General features: G+C 38.3%; 1 protein-coding gene across 10 annotated transcripts in view; it reads right to left on the reverse strand.

Annotated features, from left to right (window-relative positions):
* ANKMY1 (ankyrin repeat and MYND domain containing 1) overlaps positions 1-20649 on the reverse strand; it is a 132935-nt gene that overhangs the window by 77781 nt on the left and 34505 nt on the right. For all 10 annotated transcript variants that reach the window (XR_011973950.1, XM_072640327.1, XM_072640330.1 and 7 more), the window contains 2 exons: positions 16003-16167; positions 12260-12735 (listed from right to left, as the gene is read on the reverse strand). Coding sequence is in view for 9 of the 10 variants with exons in the window: in XM_072640327.1 (XP_072496428.1) it covers positions 12260-12735; positions 16003-16167 (641 nt within the window). In the remaining variant the exon portion in view is untranslated. The remainder of the gene's footprint in view (positions 1-12259; positions 12736-16002; positions 16168-20649) is intronic.

Here is a 20649-nt window from a genome sequence, read left to right on the forward strand (position 1 = left end):
AATCCAGCCTGAGACCCTGGACAAGTCATTTAACACCATCTAGCTAAGTTCCTCATCTGTAAAATGAACTGGAGAAGGAAATGGTAAGCCTCTCCAGTATCTGCCAAGAAGATCCCAAATGGGGTCATAAAGAGTTGAATACAGCTAAAATGACTAAGTAAAAATAACATTTACCAAAAGAGGAAATTTTGTAACACGTAGAGAATCGATACAACTTGGAAACATTATGGAGGAATGAAATAACTTAAAGTACCAGAAGCAATGCAGATGGAAATCTATGTGTGTGTGTGTGTGGATGTATGTATGTATGCACATATGCATGTATACATGTATGTATGTTTGTGTCTGTGTACTGTGGGCAATCCTATTTATGAACCAGAAGGAGACACCTTCTCAGGGGAAATCTCAAGAAGCAAAGAAATCAAGGAAAGACTGTATATAGCAAAGTGTTAAGAGAATTAGCTAACGAATTTTAAAAGAAATGAATGACTGACAAACATACCCAAAATTAACAAAACAAGAATTAGATCATCTAACCAGGGATGGGGAACCTGCAACCTCCAGGCCACTTGTGACCATCTAGGCCCATGAGTGCAACCTTTTGACTTATTCTAAGTTTTACAGACGGGGCAGCTAGGTGGTACAGTGGATACAGCACCAGTGCAGGAGTCAGGAGGACCTGAGTTCAAATCTCACCTCAGATACTTGACACTCACTAGTTGTGTGACCTTGGGCAAGTCACTTAACCCCAATTGCCTCATCTTGTCTCATCTTCAGTCATCCTGATGAATATCTGGTCACTGGATTCAGATGGCTCTGGAGGAGAAGTGAGGCTGGTGACCTGCACAGCCCTCCCTCACTCAAAACAAAGTCAAGTGCAAGTCATGTCATTATTTCTCTGATTACGTGGTCTTCTTCGGCAACGAAAGATGAACACACAAGTTTTACAGAACAAATAAGGGGATTTGTTCTGTGAAGTTTTGATTCAGTCAAAAGGCCACACTTGAGGACCTAGAGGGCCAAAAATGGCCTCAAGGTGGCAGGTTCCCCACCCCTGATCTAAACTGAACATCTCAGAAAGAGAAATCAGATAAACCATTAAGAGCAGCCCTGAAAAAAGGCTCCATGACCAAATGGATTCCAAGCTAAGTGCATCAAACTGTTAAAAAAAAAAAAACGTATTCTATATCATTTGTCAACACACAGAAATATGGGAGGCTATCCAATTTCTTTTCTTAAAAAACATTATTTTGATCCCTATAATGAAAATGAAAAAGAAAATCATATGGAAATATCAAATACTACTATATATTAGTAGCCACAAAATTTTTAAAAAGATCTAGAAGAGGATTTAGAGTAAGAGAGCTGATCACTAAGAAGCTAATCACTAAGACGCTGATCACTAAGATCTGACCAAACACCTTTGCTAAGTGAAAAGTACCACCTAACCCCCTAGCCATATAATTAAGAAGAATATAATATATATATATAAAATTAAGAATATAATTAATTAAATATAATTAATTAGTCATATAATTAAGAAGAATAGGGGAAAAATAAGAAAAATTATGACTATTTACTGTTACCTCGGTAGTCAAGCTTTGTGCCTTACAATCAATGCTCATCTCCACCTGGTAGGTCGACCCACCAAGCACAACATAGTACACTGCCCCCTTAGTAACCCAAGGAAGAAACATCCACTGCCTCACCTCTTCCTGTTTGTTGAGATGGGGGAAGAAATTGAGTTGAGGTTTTTCCCATTCTGTTTCCTATTCCCATGAACTGACTTGTGTCTTTCAATCCAGAGACATCATCCATGAGCAGGTTCCCTCTGTTACAAAAACAGAAAACCTCTAAGGTTTTCCCAGTCTAATCTAAGAGTCTGGCTTCCAGATGCCAAAGGCTGGCTCAAGCCAAGGAATTACTGAACCATCCCTGCCACCACTTTGTCGATAGCATGTCAAAGTACAATAGAAGCCTTTCAGAGACCAGTAAAAGAGCTGAATTCCACCACCACCATCCCATCTCTCCCAACCCACTAGAAAATGTCTTCCCTTCTCTGCTTTCCCTCCAAAACTGAAGGAATGTTTGCTTTCTTTATCCTACCACCAGTCAAATTACAGGAAATGTGATTCCCACCCCTTATACAAGAAGACAAAGACTGGATTTTTTATTTAATTGGTATAAGAATCTCCTGCATGAGAAAATTCCCTCTACTAATGCATGTCAGCACCATCTCTGAAACTTCTACTCTGAGAAAACTGCCTAAAGCACCAATAGGTTAAATGACTTGTCAACAGAAAAAAAAAAGTAGTCATTTTATTTTAAAAATACAATTCATAAAACAGTATCAAAAACATAAAATATCCTTTGTAAACCTCCTTCAGAAATTGAAGTTGAAGAGTAAGAGTGGCCAGGATGGAAGAGGTATCAAATGAAAACCAAATTGGATAAAGATTATGTTAAATGAAGCCTCTACTGCAGTTTAAACATACACAAACATATACATACACACCCACACGCACATACATACATATATACACATACACACACACACACACACACACAAGAAAGGAAACAATTAGAAAAACTGCAAAATTATATCTAAGGACCAAAGAAATGAAGTTAAGCAAGAATCAATACAGAAAGATAAGCCCAGGAAGTAACAGAACTGAAACAGCAACTAATGAACATACAGAACAAAATAATGTGTTTGAAAACAAAGCAAGAAGCACAAAGTTATGATAATTGGAATGCCAGGGGGCAGTGAAAAAGAAAAAAAGTTGGCATTGTATCAGATGACTTAAACAGAGAAAATTTTCAGAGAGGCATATTGTCAGACAATACTGCACCAGTATAACAAATGTACAAGGTACCAGAAAGAAGTCCTAACCGTATTTCATCAAGGTCCATATAATCATAAAACAAGAGAATTATAATGACAAAAAAAATTCTCCAAGCGCAAAAATTAAAAAGAAGTCACATTTAAAGAAATTCCAATTCGAGTACCATGAGATTTTTCCAAAAATAAGAAAAATAATAAAAGATTGACAAAAATATATATGTCCTAAATTAAAATAAAGTTTGTATCTCAAAATGACATAGCTTCCAAACATGACCACAATGTTTATAAAGAAAATCATTTGTTCCTAAGATAAACAATAAAGAAAAAATATAAACAAAAATTCCCAACTAGAGATAACTATGAGCCATATAGAAGAGGAAATTGTTTTACTGAATAATTGATTAACAAAAAATAATAATATACTTCAAGTCTGTATCTACTTAGACTGAAATTTAATATAAATATATGTAAGAATATGGTAAATAATCTTTTTTATTTGTAATAGGATCAATCAAATAAGAGTTTGAGATAAACAGATACATCAGATATTAACACAAATGGGTAAACAATACTAAAAAATCCATATTAACTACTTGAAAGACACAGGCAAGAAACACAAAATATAAAAAAGAGAAGGAAAGAAGTAACCAATAATCCCAAAGTAAAAGCTCAACCTACAATTAAAAGTTAATTAGATCTCAGGGAAATACAATAGAAATATACTTTGTTTTATTTACTACCTTGAACAATTGAAATATGTATAAAAGATTATGACAGTGTTCTTACAAAACCAAAGGTATTACTTATAACAATAAAATTAAATGGTTTGAATTATCCTATTAAGAGGAAAAACATTAGAGAATGGATTAATCATTAAGTCTTTGTTGAGTGTTTGCTATGTGCTAGGTACTGTGGTAAGAAGTGGGATATAAAGACAAATGAAACTGTGCCTTCCCTCAATAAGTCTACATTCTATAGAAAGGTAAATATAAATATACAAATAATAAATTTATAAATTTTGTGTAAATGTTTAAAATAAATACAAAGTAATTTGAATAGGAAGCACTAGCGGCTGGAGGGATTCATGTAGGGAATGGGTTTGGAGCTGAGCATTGATGGAAAGTAGATATTCTCAGCGAAGGGAGTTCATTCCAGCTATGGGAAAATACAAAGATATAGGAGATGGAAATATTTTGTGTGGAGAGCAAGAAATAAAACCCTGGAACAGAAATGTAGTAATAGAATATTACTGTGCTGCAAAAAAGATGAATGTGTTAAATATAGATAAGTTTGGGAAGTACAACCAGGAAAACAATATACGCAATGACTACAACATATAAATAGAAATAATAGCAAAACAATAAAAAAGGAATGCTGTAAAATTATAGTGACCAACATTTGTTCCAAAGAAAAGATATGAGAAGACATCTCTCCTAACTTTTCCATCAGAGGTAGAGAACTAGGGGCATGGAATACTGTATGAAATATCAGTCACTTACGTTGGTTTTACTAAACAATTTGCTTTCCTCTTTTTTATTCTTTGTTTTCAGGAACAATGCCCTGGAAGTGGGAAGAGGAAAGCTACATAATGTAGGTGACATAAAACCCAAAATGTCCATAAAAATTAATTTAAAAAAAGAAAATGGATAAATGATTTAAAAAATTGCTAGTAGATTTCTATTTCTAACTAGCTATTTCTTACAGTAAAGGATCTGAATTTTTTAAGTCTCATCCCACTATTATCAAGGAAAACTAAAAAAAAAAAAAAAAAAAGCTAAAGTTGACAGAATGGTACCTAGTCCTAGATGTCCATTATAATAGTTCATAAAATTGAAACTATTATTTCCTTGTTACGTTACATCTTAAAATCATCAGAAAAACCTTCTCATTAAGAGAGAAATTCATTTTCCCTCAGATTTAGAGTTGATCAGAGTGTCCTTTGGTCTAATTCTATTTACTTCTTTTTCATTACTTCAGTAGCCTAAAAATTTTGCTTATCTAAAGAAAGTACTGGGACACGGGAACAGAAAATTACATTTATGTCAAGGAATATTAGCAAATGAGGATGAACTAACTAGAAGGAATATTTGCATTAATACTTTAAGAATCTGGTTCTTGGTGAGGCTACTCCCTCTACCAACCCTGATAACAATCTTTCTGCAATTTGTCAAATGGTTTTGAGAATCATGGTGACTAAAAGAATAATTACTTTATGGTCAGTCTACTGATGTGTTTTTTCACGCTTACTGAGGCTGATATTAGGACCACAGATAGAGATATCTATTGCTGGGCTACTGCAATAAGACACTTATTATGACAGCTCTTTATAGTGAATATCTCCGGTTTAATACTCAAGCCTCAACTATTTACAAATCTGGAATTAACTTACCCAGAAATTTATAGGGCCTGTACAAGGATGCCTGTAAAACTATAATAACTGAAATAAACGAAGAACTAAAAATTTAAAGGATATTCAATGTTCAGAAAGGGGTCACAGTAATAATAAAAGTAATAGTACTCCCCCAAATCAATTTATATAGAGTTGGAAATTTATAATTAAAGTTTCATGGAAAAACAAACAGACAACAGAATTAAGGGGTCCAGTGCAGGGAAAATAGCTGATGAAGCTATTGTTGTACTTCCGGACTTTAAGACCTATTACAAAGTGTTTTATTAGTACGTCCAGGTCAGCTGTTAAATTTGTGATTTACCTTACTGATAATTTCATCTTCAAATGATGGAAGACGGGACAAGGGAAACTTTTAATTTGGACCTGATCCTGACCAAGAAGAAAAGAGTTGTTCGTGAAGTATAAATGGCAGGACCTGAGGCAACTGACCCCATACAACCTATGACAGAAAAAGGAGAGGCTCAAAAGCCAAGGATGGTCTGACATACACTTTATTTGAGGAAAGGCAATTTCAAAGACTTTAAAGGAAAATTGGCTAGAATTCTGAAGCTATATTTTGCAGGGGAGGTCAATTCCAAAAGGATGGAAATTTCTTGGGAATGAAATTTTGATGACACAAGGATAAATTATTCTGGTAAGAAGGAAAAGGGGCAGCTGTCTAAAGAGATTGATATAAATAAACAGGAAACTCACCAATAAGCTTAGATTTTCAAAAGAAACATATAGAAGATGAAAACTGGGTAAAGTAACTGAAGATTAATTCATTAGTAAGATCCCATCAGAATTATATCAAGAGTGTTATAGATAAGAATGAGCTGAGGTTAATGAATGAATGCCAAAAGATGAGGAAAATGTTTGTGTGCATGAATGTGTACCTTTATAAAACTATCAATCAATAAATAAGCATCTATTAAATGCTAACTAGATACCAGAAACTGTGTTAAGCATTAGGGATAAAATGAAAAAGCAAAAACAATCTCTGCACTCCAGAAATTTGCATTCTAGTGAAGGAGATGACATATACATCTATAATTGTAAACAGGATATATACAAAGTAGGTATAAGGCATTAAGAGATGGGATGGTTAGAAAAGGAAGGTAGCACATGGGTTAAATACTGAAGGAAACCAGGCATTCCAAGAAGTTGAGGTGAGGAGGGAGAGAATCCCAGACATGGGGAACAGCCCAAAGGCATGTAAATAGGAGAAGCAGTATCATGTGTGAGGTACAACAAGTAGTTCAGTATGGTTGGCCCAAAGAACAACCTCATTGGTAGAGCTGTGAACTACTCCAGCCATTAGGGAAGGTAATTTGGAACTACACCCCCAAAGATATTAAACTGTGCATCCCCTTTGATGCAGTGGTACTGCTACTGGGTCTATGCCCTAAAGAGTTCAAAGAAAGGAAAGAGGACTTATTTGTACAAAAACATTTACAGCAGCTCTTTTTGTGATAGCAAAGAACTGGAAACTGGAGAATGGCTGAGCAAGTTATGGTATACGGCTGAGATGAAATACTATTGTACTGGTATAAGAAATGATGAAGGGAATGGTGAAAAGATTTGTAGGAACTGATGCAAAGTGGAGTATAACCAGGAAAGCAATTTATACAGTAACAGCAATATTGTTTTTAAAAATCAACTTTGAAAGATTTAGTAACTATGAATGACACAATGCCCAACCACAATTCCAAAGGACTCATGAAGAAACATGCTGTTTACTTCAGACAGAGGAATGATAGATTCAAAGTGCAGAATGAAACATTACTTCTCCTTTTCTTAATTTGTTTTCCTTGACTATACATCTTTTTAATGAGTTTTGTTTTCCTTGCTTCTCAATGAGTAGGGGAAGATGAGAGGGATAAAAGAGAATTTAGAACCAAAAATAAAATAAAATAGAATTTTTTTAAAATTTTAAGCTTATTTTTCTTTTCTCTTCTCATACAAGGAGATTCATCTTTGGACTGGGAAAGCTGGAATAAAACAGCTAGCAACAACTAGATGCACGAGATAAATGAAAAAATGATCAGCCAATTTCTAGTTACCATCAATGCATTCTAAGCACCAGACGTAGACAAACTACATCTTCCAGTGCTGAAAGAACTTGCAGATGTCTGATCCAGTGGTCAGTGATCTTTGAAAGTGCTTAGAGGACAGGAAACGACAAATGCTTTCATAATTTTTTAAAAGAAGAGGGAGAAATCTGTTAGCTATCAAACAACATGCCTGACTTCCATTCCTGCCAAATTCTAGGAAACACTACAAAAGGAATTGCTTGTGAGCCTTTAGAAAGAGAAGCAAGGGTCAAAGCCAGTATGGTTTCATCACAGCCAGTCCTACCAGACAAGCTTCATTTCCTCTTCTGAAAGAGGAAGTAAATTCAGCCAGAGAAATACTAGACTGTAGACACAGATTCCAACAGAGCATTCCAGTCACACCCTTGCTCTTACTGTGAACCAAACAAAGAGCAACAAGATACATGACAGGACATTTGGATAGATGCAGAACTGCTTGAATAACTGGATCCAAAGGGAAATCATCAATTAGTTGATTTGAACCAGTTTGGAAAGGCAGTATGGTAGACTATGATGAACTATGATAGTTCATCAGAAAGATATGGTAGAGTGGAAAGGGCACTAAGATTTGGAATTGGAGCATCTTGACTTTCCGTCCCAACCTGGACACACCTACTACCCCTTGATTGGCTTTAACAAGTCCCTGGGTCTCACTTTCCTCACCCATAAATAAGAATAATAATAGCTAGCGTTGATGTTTTATTCTAAGGTGTTCAAAGTGCTTTATAAGCATCTCATTTGATCCCATCAACCTTAGGAGGAAGGTGTTATTATTCTGTTTTACAGATGAGGAGACTAAGGCAGGGAATAAGTCACTTGCCCAGAATCACACACTAAGTGCCCATGGCCAGATATGAACTCTAATTTTCCTGACTTCAGTGCTCTGTCTACTGAGCCACCTAGTTGCCAAGTAAGTGAAGTTACTGAACTACATGACCTCCATAATTTTTTCCAGATTTAGATCTATGATCTGATGAATGGCTAGACATAACTGTAGTAGGTTCCTAAGGACCCAACTCTGACCCTGTTCAATTCCATATTTTAATCCATTACTGGGATGAAGACATAGATAGCATACTTCTAAACTCTGCAAACCACCAGAAGCAGAGAAGGATGGGATAATGGCTGAGGTGATAAAATTATGATCCAAAAGGGTCTTGATGTGATCATGAATTGATCCAAAGAAGATGTTACCAATAAGGATAAATTTAAAGTTCCACACTTGGGTCCAAAAAATAAATTTTAAGAAAGAAGTTTCACAAGTACAGGATGGAGAAAAGGAGGTCAAAGAACATCTCTTGTGGAAAAGATTTGGGGATTTTCACAGACTGGAGGCTCAACACAAGAGAACAGAGGGATCTGGAAACAAAATAAACAAAAAGCCCTAATGCTAGGTCAGACAAGAGAAGCATCCTCTGAATGAGCAAGCTAAGAGTCCATCTCAACTCTCCTGCTCAAGCCAATATAAGAGGATGGTGTCGAGTTCTGGACCTGCCATTTTGGGAAAGAAAGGTCACCCACTGATGCGACAAGTCTTATCTTGTCTAGAACACAGACCACGACTGTAAGAGTACTAAAGAACATGCCATACACAGTTCTTTTGAAGGAACTAACAATGTTTACCTGGATGTTTACACAGAACCAGGAGAACATTGTACACAGTAACAGCAACATTGTACAATGATCAACTGTGAACAACTTAGCTACTCTCAGCAATGCAACAATCTAAGACAACTCTGAAAGACATATTGAAAAATGCTATCCATCCCCAGAGAAAGAACTGATGGACTCTGAATACAGATTGAAGCAGACTTTTTTCACTGTATTTTCTTGGGGGGGGGTTGCCTATGTTTTCTTTTACGATATGACTAATACAAAAATATGTTTTGCATGACTACACATGTATTACCTATATCAAATTACCTCTCAATGAGAGTGAGTGTGGAGGGAAGAAGGGAGAGAACTTGGAACTCAAAATTTTAAAAACCAGTGTTTAAAATTGTTTTTACATGTAACTGGGGGAAAATAAAATACTAAATACTAAATAAAAAAGAATACGTGCTCATGTCAGGAAACACCAGAGACAGAAATAGAGGTAGAGTGGGGTTTGGTGAAGGGCAATGGAATTAAAAATAGAAGCAACTCCACTACCCAAATGTATTATAGATGACTGTGATAGGAGAGAAGCCATGAGGCATGATATGGTCATGATAAAAGCCTTCAAATATCACAGAATCACAGAATTTCAGGCTTGGAATAGATTTCAGCACCCACTAAGTCCAATCTATGCTCAAAAAATAGTCCTTTCTGACACATGGGCAGGAAGTAGTGTTTGCTTCAAGATTCCAGGGAGGGGGAGCCTGCTCCTTCCCAACGCAGCACATTCCACTTTGGGACAGCTCTACGGTTGGGAAATATTTCCTGACATCAAGCCCAAATGTGCCTCTTTGCTACTCCAAACCCCTTTTTCTGAGTTCTTAACTCTGAAGTCAAACAGAACATGTCAAATTCCTTTCCCACAAATCAATCACTCAAATACTTTGAAGAAGGTTATCATATCCAGTTGGACAATGCTGCTTCCTTCCTTCCTCTCTCCCTCCTCCTTCCTTCCTTCCTTCCTCCTTTCTTTCTTTCCTTCCTTCTTTCTATCCTCTATCCATATAGGGAATCATGCACTTACATGTGGGTGCTCTGCCCAAAAGAAAGTAGATTTCTTGGAACAGACTTCTAGAATCTGGAAAGACTTACATGAACTGACGCTGAGTGAAGTAAGCAGAACCAGGAGAACATTGTATGTAGTAACAGTCACACTGGATGGTAACTGACTCTAACAGACTTAGCTCTTCTCAGCAATGCAAGGGCCTAATACAACTCCAAAAGACTCATGATGGAAAATTCCAGTCACATCCAGAGAAAGAAACAATAAGTCTGAATGCAGATTGAAGAAGACTATTTGCTCTCTTTTTCGTTTTGTTTTGTTTTTTTCCTTCTCATGGTTCCTCCCATTCATTCTAATTCTTCTATACAACATGACTAATGTGAAAATATGTTTAATAAGAATATATATGTAGAGCCTATATCAGATTGTACACTGTCTTGCAGAGGGAGGTGAGGGAGGAGGAGGCAGAGAAAATTTAAAACTTAGGGAAGTGAATATTGAAAACGAAAAATTAATTTTTTTAAAAAAAGGGGGAAAGAGCATGGGGCGGGGGGAAGGAAATAGAGCTCTAGAAAAAACAGGCTTTGGTAAGGTCCACTGGGACTCAAATGGAGCTACTTGAGAATGCCTTAAACTCAAATCACTTTGGCTCTTACTGATTGGCCAGTAATAGGTCTCAGCCTAAGCCTCTATTGGTCATGATGGGGGAAACCTGGTGACACAGTGGATAGAGTGCCAGGCCTGGTTCCTGAATTCAAATTTGGCCTCAGACACTTACTAGCTGTGCAACCCTGGGCAAGTCACTTCACCCTGTTTGCTCAGTTTCCTCATCTGCAAAATGAGATGGAGAAGGAAATAGCAAACCACTCCAGTGTTTTTTGCCAAGAAAACCCCCATATGGGGTCACAGAGTTGGACACAACTGGAAAATAACTAAAACAGTAATAATGATAATGATGATGGTGATGGTGGTGGTGGTGGTGGTGGTGGTGGTTTTATGGACAATTATTTCCTTGGTTCTTTATGGAAATAATAAATATATTTATATAAAAATATATTAAGAGGAACATGAGCATACACAATACTCTCACGTCTTGAATTTATAGAAGCAAACGCCACCATTATTGCCTCAAAGATATCTAATGCCCTTTGAAAATCTGTGCACTATCTTGAATCTCTTTTGATTAAAGGGGTCTGCTTGGAGATGAAAAGAGTCTAACGATTAACTGCATATTTGGAGTCCTTATTGGGTTTTCATTTCATGAATTATTAGGAAAGAATATTTTAAATGCTTATCAGAGGACAAAGCACTTTGCTTCATAAAATAAGGAATGGGCTGTACTTCCATTTAGGGGCAAAGGATATAATGGGGGGGGGGGTTTAATATCAGCAGCCAGCATGTAACCACAAAGTGACTTGTTGATACTAATCTAATATAGATTAGACTCTCCTTCCCTGGGCCAGTCCAGATGTTTTCTCATCTTTCTCACATCCACCATAAAACAGATACCCAAATCCATAATTATCCTAACAGTGAGTCACTCAGGTGTTTGTAATTCACTGTGGCCTTGCTGTAACATTATCCTTGGGCTCTCTGCCAGAGGACTGGTAAGTGGTCATGGCAATAAATCATGTTTCCATTGCATTTCCAAGTTTACAGAGCAATCCTCTCTAAAACACTTTGTGAGGTAAGGTAGGGGAGGATTACTAGCCCCATTTGGCAAGTGAGAAGACCAAGGCTCAAAGAATGTATGTGACTCCCCCAAGGGCAACCAAGACAGCTCCTAAAGAGCCCAAACTGGGATTCAGACCAAATGCCTCTATCTTAGTGTTATTAGGAAACCATAGAACCACAGATTTAGAGTTGGGTAAGATTTCAGGGGCCATCCAGTCCAAACTCCTAATTTCCAGGTGAGGGAACTGAGGCCTAGAGAGGTTACATGATTGCCCAGGGTCACACAACTTGCAAGTATCTGAGGCAGAATTTGAATCCAAGATTTCCTACCTCTAAGTCTAGCATTCAATTTACTATTTTTATGCTGCCCACTCCAGGTTCCCAGTTGCAGAAATCCAGCTTTGTACACGAAGTAACAGCCATGTCACACAAAAACCCACACCAAAACACACAGTGACACACTCGATTTCCATTGTGTTCACAGGCATCTACAAGTTCCTGAAAGCATTGATATCTAGAATCTGAATATAGTTCTATGACTTTCAGGTTCATTGAAAAGTATTGTCTTTCCTTCATTAATCCTACCGTCTACCACTTACTCCATTATAGACAGTGCCATTTTCCTCACAGTTCCTAGATCTCTGTCTTCAGTTTCAAAGGAAGGAACTCTCAGCATGGTGTAGTTATTGGCCGTCTTTTCCATAATATCCTGTGAGACTTCTATAGGATAGCTGCAGACACAAAGGTTCGATTCAAAATTTGTCGAGGTGCTCATTTCCGTGGACTGTTCCAAATTTATCCATATGTCCTCTAGCATCTTGTTGGATATTGTGGGACATAATTTTTCAGGTGAGACCATCACCAATTCATCATTCTTATGAATGGTTTCTTTCAACTCAGACTGCTCTCTAAAGACATGAGAAGAGACTTCATCTATATTACTGGCCATGTTTTCCAAAGATTTGTTTACTTCTAATGCAGGAGAGTGTTGAGAAGCCATTTCCAGATTTGTGATGGGTGATTTTACTTCAGATGTAGTGGCTGCTGAAATAAGTATGGGTCTTGAAAATAGTGCCTATTTAAAGTTAATAGGTAAGAAAAAAAATAGGGGGAAATTAATTTACATCTCTCTTAAGCACATAAAGACTCTTCCAAAGCATCGAATGAAATTTGATTTGGGATATCATTTGGCAGTTTTATGTCTGCATCTTATTATCAGTTAAACCCAAAGTAAAGTACAATTTTAGGAGAATTTCAAGAACTAAATAACCTTGGTCGAACATTTCCTCTTCCTTTTTTTAGCAATGCACTGAAACCATTCCAACTCAACGAGGTCCTGTCATCTCACCTCAGGTGCAGCTGCCAAGTTGATTCTTCTCAGACATAAGGTAACCATGTCATCCCCAAGCTCAATGATCGCCATAGACTCCCCATTACCTCTAGGATCAAATGTAACTTTGACATTCAAAGGCCTTCACAGCCTGGTCCTTTCCTGTTACTTCTGCTTCTTGCCTTCTCCTCCTAATACTATGCACCCTGAGAGCCAGGTACTTTGCTTATTATCTGTTTCTCTGCACTCATGACACTAAATCTCCTGTCTCACTGCCTCACTATCGACCATGGCTGGAATGCTCCAGCCCCTCCCTCCTTCACCTGGTTTCCCTTGAGACTCATCTGTCTATCTTTCCCACCATCTGCAGGAGACCTTTGCCATCCCTTCCACTTCCAGTGCCTTGCAGTCTAATGTTCTCTTGCATACTGAATTATTTTCATGTTTTCTTCTTTAATACAATATAAGCTCTGTAAGGACAGTTTTTGCTTCTCTTTGCATCCCTAGCATTTAATGGAGGGTCAACATACTAAATGATTATTGATTAATTACTGACTGGCTACCTGCATGGCCTATCAGGGTCTAGGCCTCCTTTTGCTCCCACATAAAATGAAGGGACCCCTAAGGTCCCTTCCATCTCTGGACGTGTGCTCCTACCCTAGGATTCTTAAATGACATCCCTTTCTGGTTAAGTCCAGATGGTCACTGGGGCTCCTTCTAGCCCCAGGTCTGAATCCCTTAAGACACTTAACTTCTCCAGGCCTCAATGCCCCCATCTGGAAAATGAGGAGGATGGGCCTTCGAGGACCCTAGCCTGATTCTCAAGCTCTTAGCCTATGTTTACCATGGCTCCCAGCAAATCAGACTCCAAAGAGCTCATCAATAACCATTCCAATATCACCCCCTAAATGTTTCTTGCTACTTTTTAAAACCCATTTCCTCTTTTTTGAAGTATTTTAATAAAAGTTACTTTTTCTTGTATTCCAGGAGATCTCTTATAAGTGAAAAAAAAAGTTCATCTGCATATTTTAAAAATCCTTTAATGGAGGAAAAATGTTTTCCTTTGAAAAACACCCAGTAATGAAAGGAAGGACAAATTTACCAACAGCTATAAAGCAAAAAAATCACCTTTGGTATTCAAATACTCTCATGCATTTTTTTCATGCATTCCCATAACTTAGTGAGTCTATTTACATATTAATATGGCATCAGTGGGAGCGTGGGGTATCTGGAGGCACTCTGGGGAGCTCCACCTTTCTCCAGGGGCACTGCTGGCAGTTCTCACTTCCAGTGAGACCTTCCGGGCCTCGACTCCTTCATCTGTCAAATTTGGGAGCATTGGACCCCATGGTCTCAGAGGTCTCCTGAGGTTTTTGGCCTCTGATCTTAGGAGCCTAACTAACTTCACCTTTCTGGACCTCATAGAGAGCACCAGCCTAGAAGGCTTTGAGGTCTCTCTTACAGCTTGAGATAGATGACCCCATAATTCTAGGTCCCTTAACCTCCCTGGACCTCAGTTACTCATCTTTAAAATGAGGGCAAGGGGCTAGATTAAAGTCCCTTCTGACTCTATCTCAGTGAGCGAAGGCTAGTCCCTTTAGATTCTGTATGACACACGCAGGGTTGAGCGCAGGCAATGGGCTAGGTATTACAGTGGTTAGAACACTAGCTCTGGATCAGAAAACCTGAGTCCAAATACAGTCTCAGACACTTAGTAGCTGTGTGACCTTGGGCAAGTCACTGAACCTCTCTGCGTCAGTTTCCTCTTCTTTTAAATGGTGATAATAAGGCGGCAACCTCCCAGGGTTGCTGTGAAGATAAAATGGGACAGTATTTGTAAGCAATTTGCAAATCTTAAAGCACTATATTATTTATATTATAAATTATTATATGCTAGCTGTTACTATCATCACTAATATTATTTAATTCTGAGTTAACTGTAACACAGGATAAGAAATGGATACTCTCCTTACAGGAAAATGAGTGCTTAAAACATTGGAGGAAAAACTGATCAAGGGTGCTAACTACCTGGCTGGAGCTTCTACAACTTTGTGGATGTTGTTCAGTCATTTCAGTCATGTCTGACTCTCTGTGACCCCATTTGGAGTTTTCTTGGTATTTCCTTCTCCAGTTCCAGAAAACTGAGGCAGAGTTAAGTGACTTGCCCAGGGTCACACAGGAAGTGTCTGAAGCTGGATTTGAACTCATGAAGATGAATATTCCTGGTTCCAAGTCCAGTGTTCTATGCACTATGGTGCCACCTGGCAGCCCCTTTTCAACTATGAGAGTTAGATTGGGTTGCCCAAGTACACCAGCTCTTTTGCGGTCATAGTATGTGTGTACGTGTGTGTGAGATGTTCATTGTATGGCAGTGATTCTCCCATTAAATCCTAGGATCCTAATAACAATACTAGCTACCATTTATATAGCACTTAAGGTTTGCAAAAGCTTTACAAATATCATCTCATTTTATGCTTTACAAATATCTCCTTTTAGATACAAGAACCCTGGAAGGGAGGTACTGATATTATTCCCATTTTACAGATAAGAGAACTAAGGCTGAGAAAGGTTAAGAAACTTGCCCAAAGTCATATAGCCAGTGAGTGTTTGAGGGATTCAAACTCAGTGCTTCCTGACCCATTGACAGGAATGCTCCTGCCAAAGGATTACAATATTAAAGTTAGAAAACAAAAGCTGCAAACATTTTATAAAGCCTCTTTTCTGACTACTATTAAGAAATAGATGAAAGAATGAGTTTCCAGTCAGAGTGGGTGGGGATACAGGATGACCTTACAGTGAAACATTAAAGGACAGTAGGCGCAGGAGGAGATGTACTGCTGAATGAGCTGGTTCTAGTTCAGATTCTACCTCTGATGCAGGCTCTCTGTCTAATCTCCATATAATCCTTGTAATCACCTCTCTGGACCTCAGTTTCCTCATCTGTAAAATGCGTGACTTGAAGATCCCTCCCAGCTCTAGACTTGAGATCCTAAGAGTTCCCAGGAGACTCACCCTAGGCTTGTCCAAGTTCCTCTCGGCAATGTTGGGCTTAAACATATCCTCAGAATAATACAGGATGAAGCACATGCACAGGGGCGTTATCCCCTCGTCAGTGCACACGTTCACGTTGGCCCCGTTGTCCAGGAGGAGGTTGATGATGGCATTGTGGCAATGAATCTGGGAGGGAGAGAGCCAAGTTCAGAGGAACGCAAAGTCCAGAAAAAACAACCAAAGATAGGAGAGCATCCCTTCCATCCGCAGGGACTGACTTCTCCATCATCCTCGGGCGAAAATACCAATAATTAATCATAACAGTAGCTTACATTTACAAAGCACTTACTATGCACTAGGTGCTTTAATATGTTATCTCGTTTTATCCTGACAACAACCTGGGAAGTAGGTGCTGTTATTATCCCCACTTTACAGATAAGGAAACTGAGGCATACAGTGGTGAAGTCATTTTAAAAGGAAAGAAACTAACTGAATGGAGGGGTCAGGAAAGGTCTCCCACCAGAGGTGGTAACTGAGCTGTTCTTTGTCAGATGGCCAACAAGCCTTATTAAGTGCTTTTTATGTATCAATCAATAAACGTTTATTAAGTACCTACTGTGTGCCAAGCAGTGTACTACATTCTAAGGATACAAAAATAGGCAAAACCAGCTCCTGCCCTCTAGGAGCTTACAACCTGATGAGGGTTGTTGTGTTTGTCCTATACTCCTCCTCTTCACTCCACCCCTCAAAATCCCAAGCTCCACTGGAGGTCCAAGTTAAGAGCCACTCCCTACATGAGGCCTTTCTTGACCTTCCATTTCTGAACTCTCTCCTATTACTTTGTGTTTATTTTGTATATATCTTTCATTTATTTATCCAGATACCTGTTGTCCCCAATAAAACATAAATAAACATAAATAAACTCCGTGAGGGCAGAGATGATCACTAATTTTTCTCTGTATTTCCTTCACCTGACCCAGTACTGTCAAGAGGCAATCACAATTTCACAAAACTCATGTGAAAACTAGGTTTATTACAAGAGAAATGAACATGATATAAAATCCTAAGCCAGAGCAAAGGGTTCACAGTCCATAAAGAAAGGCAACATTATCAGCATAGACAGAAGGCACTCAATATATGCTTGTCAAACTGAACAGAATGGAAAGTGGGCAGGGACTATGGTCTTCCTCCCTCTAGGTCAGTCTGTCTGCTGTGTACCGCGTGCTCAGCTGTAGGATGGGCTGCCTAGACCACACAGATCCCAGATGAGGTCCATGCTCATTTACCAAGCCCCTGCTATATACTCATCCCTTCCTCCAGTGCTTAGTGGTCTCTAAGCTTTGGGGCAGGCACTATCTTCAAAGCTTGTAAAGGATAGAGAAGGAAGGTGAGACCCAGGGTGGCGAGGTGGCTTGCCCATAATCAGAGTTAGTTCACAGCAGAATAGTTCCTGATTATATTTTAGGATACCTATTCAGCATGATTTACATCTCATATAGTTCTACAGATCTCTAGAAATATATGCCTATATCTCTACATAGAGATATGGAGATATGTGTGAGATACTGATATAAACATGAAATCAAGCTAATACAATGGGGAAAAGCATGAATGATAATAACAAAAATAAAAGAACAAGGGGATACAAAAGATAGCTTGATGGGTACTGTTCTCAGAGACTACTTATATGACCCTGGGCAAGTCACTTCACCCTGTTGGCCTCAGCTTCCTCATCTGTAAAATGAGCTCAAAAAGGAAACAGCAAACAACTCCAGTGTTTTTGATAAGAAAACCCTAAAAGGGGTCACAGAGTTGCACAAAATTGAAATGACTGAATGACACAATTAATAATTTATTTATAATAATTAATGAGATATTTGTAAAGCATTTTGCAAACCTTTAAAATTCTACATAAATGCTGTTATCGTTATGTAGTGTAATTATAATACAATTTATATAAATTAATTATTTAGAATAGTCAATGAGATGTTTGCAAAGCACTTTGCAAACCTTAAAATGCTATACAAATATTGTTAGATAACTTATTCATTTTTTGGCCAGTTATTCGGTAATATCCAACTCTTCATGACCCTGCGGATCGTAGCACGCCAAGGCTATCTATCTTTCTTGGCAAAGATATTGGAGTGGTTTGCCATTTCCTTCTCCAGTGGATTAAGGCAAACGAAAGTTAAATGACCTGTCCAGAGGCATACAGCTAGTAAATGCCTGAGGTCAGATTTGAACTCAGGTCTCCCAGCCCTCTATCCACTGAGCCACCAGCTACCTCTACAATTTATTCAGATGAACGAATTAATAATTTATAATAATCAATGAGATATTTATAAAGTGCTTCACATACCTTAAAACACTACGTATATGTTATTATTCATTATTTTCTATCACATTATTCCTTTATATTATTAACTAGTTTAATTAGGAATTTATTTATAATAAGCAATAAGATATTTGTAAAGCATTCTGCAAAGTGCTATATATTACGTTATCTATCTTCTTTTTATCTTTATTCCTTATTATTATGATAGCTATTACAAGCTATTTCATTTGATCCTAAAAACAGCCCTACAAGGTAGCTGCTATTATTATCCCCACATTACACATGAGGAAACTGAGGCAGAGATTGACATTGCCAGGATCACACAGCTAGTGAATATCTGAGGCAGCATTTAAACTCAGGTCTTCTCAACTCCAAGTCCAATGCTCTAAACATCGTACCACCAAGGCACCTAGTTTGTTGCTCTACATATCTTCCAGTCTATTTTACAGTGAAAAAAATCTAACTTGATAATCCTTCCTCATCTTTACACTATGTATAGATAGATAGATAGATAGATAGATAGATAGATAGATAGATAGATAGATAGATAGATAGATATACAGCTTCCTAATTAGTGTGGGAATTCAGCCTCAGACACTTACTAGCTGTGTGACACTGGGCAAGTCACTTCATCCTGTTTACCTCAGTTTCCTCATCTGTAAAATGACCTAGAGAAGGAAATAGCAAATCCCTTTAGCATCTTTGCCAAGAAGATCCCAAATGGGGTCATAGAAGAATTGCAGAGGACTGAAATGACTAAACAACAACCTAATTAGTATCCCTATCTCAGGTCTCTCTCTCTTCTTCCATCTACTGTCCAAACCAATGCCAAAATGAGCTTTGTAAAACACAAGTCTAACCACGTACCTCTGATACTCAATAAATTCTAGTTGCTCCCTATTACCTACAGTGCACAGGGGTTTTTAACGGAGCATCTGTCCATTTCAAAAAACATATCTTCTAATAACTACATTTCTATATAATCAGCTTTCTTAGTAATCTCAGCTTTTTTATTTTGTGTATTTGAAAACAATTCTGAGGAGTGCAGAGGCTTCACCAGGTGTCCAAGGTACAAAAAAGGGAGAGAACTCTTGCTCTAGGTTCAGATACAAACTCCTGTTTAGCATTTAAAACCTTTTGCACTCTGGCTGCACCTTACCCTTCATGTCTTATTAGACACTCCTCCCTGTCTTGGTCTGCCACTCTGCAGTCCAGCTAACCCTCCCTTCCTGTCATCCCCCACACATGACATTCCATTTCCAGGCCTTTCCCTTGGCTCTCTCCCCTGCCTTCCACCCTCCATGTCTGGAACACAGTTCCTATTTGGTTGGCTGCATTTGATTTTTGGTTTGGGGATTGATTTTTGTTTGGTTTTGTTACGTTTTTGGACTAGACCTATGATTTCATTTGTCTAAAGCAGAACTGTCAAACACTGGGTGCTCTGAGTGCAGCTTGAACCAGATTAAAATATACAGTTATCCCTTCCACAGTGCAGCTTTCCCTATCACACTTTTTATATGCAGGTCAACATAAGAACTTAAATGTGAATTGGTGGGGGAAGGAGCTTTGAGGAAGCCACAGATAACATGTGAAAGCCAGCAGATGCCACAGAAAAAGTTTAGAAACTCAAACATGCATATAATATCAACACATTTTATCTTTTAATACCGTAATAATTCAGACTTCTCTAGGACAAAGGGAGGGCTAAAAAACTTTACATGGATTTTCTAGATGAAGGGGACGCCACATCCCTAATCCCCACAATACGGAAGTGATAACTGTAATTGGCAAACAGTTAACAAAATAAATAGAATTAAAATAAAACACAGTTAATATTACATTTTAAAACCAAGTCAATATTTGGCCTTAGTGGTCCTCATTTCTGTTCAGTTTGACACCACTGGTCTAAAGGATTCCAATTGCCAATGGACACCTGATCCGCAATTTAGAACGCTGTTTTTTTGTTTGCTCGGTGGTTCATTAGTTTGGGGGTTGGGTTTTGTTCATTAGGAACAAACATTCATTAGGACTAGATCTATGATTTCATTTGTCTGAGGAGCTTTCAGCGAGGTAACATCACCCACCCAATGAAGATGGGCACTGGCTCTGTGCCCATCCCTGAGCTGCCCAGGCACTAAGTTGAGTGACCCCACTGGCCAGTAGTGACTGAGTCAGGGGGCTTCCTGGATGTCAGGCTGGCTCTCTATCCCCCTGCCACATCACCCTACAAAGCTGCTATCGCCCCCACCCCCAAATCCCCAGAAAGCCTATGGCTGTCACCATGGACTCTTCTTCATTTAATGTTTTCTACTTTTTACATCAAAGAAATTTCC

This window comes from Notamacropus eugenii, chromosome 2 (genome assembly GCF_028372415.1).
Source record: "Notamacropus eugenii isolate mMacEug1 chromosome 2, mMacEug1.pri_v2, whole genome shotgun sequence".
In the NCBI taxonomy this organism is placed as follows: Eukaryota; Metazoa; Chordata; class Mammalia; order Diprotodontia; family Macropodidae; genus Notamacropus; species Notamacropus eugenii.